This window comes from Centroberyx affinis, unplaced genomic scaffold (assembly GCF_046629955.1).
Source record: "Centroberyx affinis isolate AG114_WGS23_722 - 3 ecotype Tasmania unplaced genomic scaffold, CSIRO-AGI_Caff_v1 ptg002725l_1, whole genome shotgun sequence".
In the NCBI taxonomy this organism is placed as follows: domain Eukaryota; kingdom Metazoa; phylum Chordata; class Actinopteri; order Beryciformes; family Berycidae; genus Centroberyx; species Centroberyx affinis.
The window spans coordinates 44,780-51,321 of NW_027280893.1; the positions used below are offsets into that span (position 1 = coordinate 44,780).

A 6,542-nucleotide genomic window follows, 5' to 3' on the forward strand; every position below is an offset into this window, starting at 1 on the left:
GCATGGAGGGAACATTGGTCCTAAATTTGGACTCCTAATTGACGCCCACAATCCGCAGACGCATTGAGGATTTGATTTATCTGACAGCAACCGAAGGCAGCACGAGTCTGCCAATACCGGCCCGGCCCGCTTGTCATCCTTCCCAGCCTACGATTGGCCAGATCACCTGTCAGTCACACCTATGAATGGGCAATTCCAAAAATCGAGTCACGTTTCGTACCAGCCAATCGCAGCGCTGTTTTATTATGACACTGTGGGATTCCGCGAAATTGTTTCTTGGAGTTGAGAGAAGTGCTTCACACAGTAAAATAGGGCAAGTTGACGCATGTGTGAGAGCGCACACAAAGACGGAATATACGCGGACACAACAGCTGAATCGATTGCCGTTGTGCTTTATTGATCCGTTCTAAGAGGAGGAAGGCTATATTTGATTCAGAGAGAGAAGGAGGCGATTCAAACTGTTATCTCTCCTGAGGGGGTGTTTATTTATACGCCCTGTAGCCTACCTCAACAAGAAAACAGCACCCTTTGCGGAATGGTCACATTGAAGACGACACGTGTGGATGGTTAACCACATGTTTCCTGGGAAGAGTGTAGTGTGATTACTGTATTGTCGGAGTAGGCTATTATTGGATTGATTTGAAAGAAGATTTGTTTTTTGTTGTTGCCATTTTCCATTCCGATACGGGACAGGGATCTGCTTTATGATGTCGGAGGTTGATTTCTCTGCAGAGTGTCTCTCCAGCCAACCCCCGGGACCGACAGAGGACACGCTGAAAGAGAACCAGGAGAACAGGACTCTATTGATGGTGGCAATGATTTTGTTGGACTTAAACAAATGCAGTCCTAACGCTATCGGCGGCGGAGGCGGCAGATGTCTCGGTGGGACCGATGCCACCACGCAGGACAAGGTGGAGCGGCAACCCCGCCGGTTGAACACCGGGGACAGCCGGGGCTCGGCGGCATCAAAACAATCCCGGAATAAAAAGGCGGCGGCGAGGCAGGAGTCTCCCGAGAAGAGGCACTGCTGCCCTTTTAGCGGCTGTGGGAAAATGTACGGCAAGTCGTCCCACCTCAAAGCCCACTTAAGGGTCCATACCGGTGAGTGGTTCGGATGACACGCCTACAAGCCGCATCATCTCTGTTGATGAAAGCGATACAGCTCTGCGTCACTTCCATCATAATTCAGTCGCATGTTCCCATCACAGTAAGACTTAAACACTATTGGTTATTCTCAGGAAGTCTAGCATATGAATACTATGATCTTACTTAAACGAAAATGAATTAGCACTACAGGAATATTACAATTATTATAGGATTATAGCTCCCAAAGGAGATTAAAGAAATATCAGAAAGTACGATAATGTCTCTAGAAACTAATTTAAGAGACACATGGGAATATGATAGTGACTTTGCGTTATGGGGGGTGTAGCTCATCTTCTCCCTTGGAATATGACAGCAGCGAGCGAGAGAGCACATGTTCCTGCCAATGGATAACAGATTATAGGAATGGTCGTCCTATGAATTTGCCCGGTCGGAGGCGTGACCGACCGCAGGCCAGAGAGAGACAGAGAGAGAGAGAGAGAGAGGGAGAGAGAGAGGGAGGAGGGGAGGTCTGTTGGTGTGCTGTTGACACGTACAGAGACTGGGATCTGGGAACACTGCGTGCCGCCGCCCATATTTGTGGCGCATGGTAAATAGCTCAGATGTGATAAGAAGTCCTCCATCTCATATCGGGTGCCATATAGGTAATGGTGTTACCCGATGCATCACAGCAGAGCCATATTGGCATTGATTGTAGCCTAGGCCAGTTTAGGAGATGGGTTTATTTATTTTTATTTACAGTCTTCTTATCAGTCAGTCAGTCAGTCTTATTTTAATTACAGGGATCCGGGGTAAGATTACAGAGTAACAAATGTGAACCTGACATATGAGTTTATGATTCACATGCGGGTCACTGCGACACTGCTGTCCCCACATGTTCTTGTCCGGAGGTAACCCTCCCTGCACCACTATTTCCTCATACGTCATCCGCTTCCAGTCCCCCCGCGTCGGGTTGTAAACAAGAGCAGACATGTGGTTAGAGGAAGCACGTGGAGGCGGAGGAGCGCTAGTTGGGTGTAGCCATTATAGCTTTTTATTCATGAGGCCCGTGTGAGGTCTATCATGATGACTCACTGTTTCTCAATCGGAACGCTTTGTCGTCGTTCCTAGAAAATACAAGCAGTTCTGTTTCGTAAAAGTTTGATTTGCCACACAGACAAAAACAACCTTGTTTGATGAAGCTTGTACTCTGTACTTTCTCCTCTCCTCCCATACTTGCTTAGCTGTGGGTGTTCATGTGTTTTTCTATACTTGTGAGTACCAGATTGGAAGAATCCTCCAAAGTGAGGACATTTTGCCGGTCCTCACTTTTTCTAAATTTAGGTTTGGGTTTATAGTTAAGGTTAGCCTAGGATTAGGTTTAAGTTAGTAAAGGTTAATGGTAGGCTAGTGGTGGGGATTAATGTTAGGTCTTTGGAAATGAATGTAGTCAATAGGAAGTCCTCACAAGTACAGTATAGTCACACAAACCTGTGTGTGTTTCCTCAGGTGAGCGTCCGTTCGAGTGCACCTGGCCAGACTGCGGCAAGAAGTTCTCGCGATCGGACGAGCTGACGCGTCACTACCGCACGCACACGGGCGAGAAGCGCTTCACCTGCCCGCTGTGCGACAAGTGCTTCATGAGGAGCGACCACCTGACGAAGCACGCCCGCCGGCACGCGGGCTTCCATCCCAGCATGCTCCAGGGCTCCGGGGTGGCCAAGAGACGCCGGTGCTCTGTGTCCGTCTCCTCGTCTGACTCCGGAGACCAAAGCCCTGCCGGGGTGTGAGACACACACACACACACACACACACACACATACATAGATACATGCTTACAGAGGCATACACACACACAGACACACCCAGATGTGGTGTGTGCCCTTAAACAAACACCATACAGTCAGAGTGCTGACTAATGAACCAGCCAGTCCTCTATGCTACGGACAACTAATGTTTTCTATACATGTAACGCTCTGCAGTTGCTTGACAGCAACCAGAGAAAGACTTCTACAGAAAGACATCAAGTTAGAGCTTCCCTCTCTTATTGGCTGAGGTAGCTAATGGGTAGCCTATTTAAGGTTATTAAAGGTATTTCAGTTTTAGTTGATTTGTCATTTTTGATTATTTTACTTCATGTTGTATGAGTTATTTTCTGGAAAAATCTATCATCACAGTAGTATTCATGTACTTATATGGTCTTTGATAAACACTAGAATTAAAGTCTTAGGTTTGCATGATTGACTCTGTTTGCAGGGGAAGGACAATAATACAATTTGGTGATTTGTAACTCAAATTGTCAACAAAACAAACTTATGACTAAGATATGTATACTTGACTAAGAAGTTCTGGACACAATCCTTTAGCAGATATTATGTATATGCACACACACACACACACACACACACACACACTCACACTGTTATTTTACAGTTACTCTCCACTGCAGGACAAGGTGAATGTATAGAAATATTATCATGTAAATAGATGAAACAAACTACCTTTCAGATGGATGATATAGGCTAATATACTCAGTATAGTTAAATGGTTAATTAGAGACTAATAAAGCAGTGTTCTAATATAGAGAGCTTGGGTATTTAATTTCATATATTTGTCTGTGTACTTAGTAAATCAGGTCTACTGTGGGCTTGTAGGTCTAGGCAGTGTGTTTCCTCTTTTGAAAACGAAATTATGATATCACATCTATAAACTTTTTTTTTTTTTTTTTTAAATGATTGCACCAAAATACCTTACCGTCCTTTGACAAGACCACAACCTCATGGGAATTTTTTCACATATCATACATTTCAAGAGGGAATTTGTAACAGTATAAATTGCTTTTGCAAACTTGAATCTTGATTGTGCTCATGCAAAGCTTTAAAAAGGTAGAGCAGGAGTCTCACTTTTTCACTTGCAGTTGAAACACTTTTGGGTCTCAAGACCAAAATGTTTCATGTTCAGTAAAAGTGTTTCACTTCTAAGTGAAGAAGACTGTGCCTTTTTCAGGTTTTGTAGCAGAAAGGGATTTCTACATTTTCAACCTGTGGAGATATTGACTACCTGAATGAACATAAATTCCTTTTCTTGATATTCAAGTCTTTGAATGTCAATATGATTTTCTCTTATGCCAACAGCGCCAGTTACTGTATATTGAAATGGACTTTTTTTTTTTTTTTTTACTATATCTGGATTGCATTTTATCAGGGAATAGTGTTTATGCATGGTCGTTTAAATCTATTTTACACCCCCTGGTGGTGATTTGGAAGCACAACATTTCTCAAGACAAAAAAAAAGGTTTTAGTGTCTTAAAACCTTTTTCTTCTCTTCTGTTATAGCATTTTTACACACATTCTCTTATGTTTGTGAATCAACCAATTCCATCATGTAGCATGTATGTATGTATTTGTTTTTATTTGTCTGGTAATCTTTTATAAGGTTGCTAATGGGATGAAAGGTCTTATTTGTCCACCAAGAAGAGCCAGAAATGCGGTTGATGTCAGGAGATTAGTATTTCTTTTGATACTTGCCACGTAATTCATTGATGTCCAGGTAGAGTGTAAAGTTAGACGTAGTTAAACTCTTACACAAACACAAACTACATTGTAAAGTTAAATGCTGTTTTTCCTTTTCAGCATTACATGACAACTGTGATTAAATGTTGGTGCCTTTCAGCTTGAAGCCCTTACTTTCAATGCTACTGTACTGTAATCAGGGACTGTCACTGCAGACCCACAGATATGCAGGGCTTAGACCTCCGGCCAGGTGCCGGATTTCCGGCATATGGACGTTTTAGATTCACAAACTATTTTCGAGAAAAAATAAATCTCACTCCACGTGGGTTTTTGTTTTTGATGCGTTTTATCCAATCATATTCAGCGAAGCAAAGCAATATTTTACATTTACCAATGGAATGCGAGCAAGTTTTTTTAATCCAATGAACAGCAAGCTACTTTCTATCACAATGTAGCACCGATTCCGTGGTGTAACACAGCTGAAATATGGAAACAAAGTTTATGAAAGCTGGTGAAGATACACGCGTCACTGAGACAGGAGTAAAAAACAAACAGCGATAGGCATGGATTGAATAAACGGGTGGAGACGGGAAACCGTTTGCCACTTTGTGCGACAAATTAAGGGAACCAGGTGTTTGTTCTGCACTGTGTGCTCAACCAGCAGAAAGAAAGTGCTCTTTCCACATGAGGTCAATCCCAGACACAACGCCTCTTTGCGCGCACTCCGATATCTGACCACACCGGGAGCGACAGTTACAGCTGCCGCTCCAGCAGCAATGACAGACCTGAACGGTATCTGTCTTTCACAATTTCCAATCGTCATTCATCATAAAAATGTGGCATTGCTTTGGCTGTTCTCTACAGAGCTCCCCAGGGGTCACCTGGTAAAAAAAAAAAAATTGATGTGGAAATCCATACGGGCACCGATTGGTAAACTGCGTACGGCCCCATGCGCACGGTATAGTAAACCGTGCCCTCGAATTAGAAATCAGTGGAGTCCTAAACCATGCCCGCAGATTAGTAGACCGTGCACGTGATTTGTAATATGTATATTGATAACGTCAAACAGGGACACCACAGCGGCCCACAGAGTTGCATATACAATTTAATTGACATGCTTTTTCTACAAGCATGATTTATAGGGAGTAATTGTCACCAAAACACACATCGGATCATAAATTAGACCTACTGATGTGATTAATCAATGGTTATGGTTCACATATGGTCTAGGTGCCTAATGGCTATTACAGCTCACTATATGTATGCCAAGCTGTGTGTAATGGCTCTGGCTCACTGTATATAGGCCTAAAAGTCCCTCTTTGATGTTATCAACGTAGATATTACAAATCTGTGCGCATGGTTTACTAATCCGTGGGCACGGTTTAGGAGTAAATTGTAAGAAAACCGTGCCCTCTGATTTCCCCATCATTTTTTTGTACCAGGTGACCCCTGGGGGGCTCCACAGTTATCCTTATTGCACTAGGTTTATTGATTAATAATGCTGTGTGTTGAATATTCATTCATTCAGCACAGAAATGTGTCAATTGTTTTCGTTGTTCATGTTATTGGACTAGTTTTATAGAGAAATAGAGAAATAAGTGTAGTGTGCTGACTACCCCGCCCCCACATCAGTCAGGAACATTTCAGGCTCAGAATGTTTTTTTGCTTTAAACCCTGGATATGTTATCACCATGTACATAGCTGTGTAATTACTGCTGAAAACCTTTAACATTAAAATGACTTTCATTTCTAAACGTGTTCAGAAGTTATTCTTTACAAGTGTTCCATGCCACACACACACCTATATCTGCTACTATTAATGTACAGTTCATTGTCTTTGATAACCTTTGTTTAAATGTAATATTGGTGACAACACAATGACTTAAAAAATGACTAGAGAATGTTTAACTGATGAAATGTTAAATTTTTTTTAAATATTTTTTTTAA

The 6,542-nt window shown here is 42.4% G+C and overlaps 1 protein-coding gene across 1 annotated transcript; it reads left to right on the top strand.

Moving 5' to 3' along the window:
* Positions 1-332: 332 nt before the first annotated feature.
* klf9 (Kruppel like factor 9) lies at positions 333-6,331 on the top strand. The gene is made up of 2 exons (XM_071535511.1): positions 333-1,101; positions 2,593-6,331. The coding sequence occupies exons 1-2, from the start codon at positions 705-707 to the stop codon at positions 2,871-2,873; spliced, it is 678 nt and encodes a 225-aa protein (XP_071391612.1). The 5' UTR covers positions 333-704; the 3' UTR covers positions 2,874-6,331.
* Positions 6,332-6,542: the final 211 nt, after the last annotated feature.

What these genes read in the sequence shown, in the direction of transcription:
- klf9 (XM_071535511.1), top strand. Translation starts at nt 705, where the DNA reads ATGATGTCGGAGGTTGATTTCTCTGCAGAGTGTCTCTCCAGCCAACCC. An exon ending in CCACTTAAGGGTCCATACCG is followed by an intron (nt 1,102 to 2,592) that starts GTGAGTGGTTCG and finishes GTGTTTCCTCAG; the next exon opens with GTGAGCGTCCGTTCGAGTGC.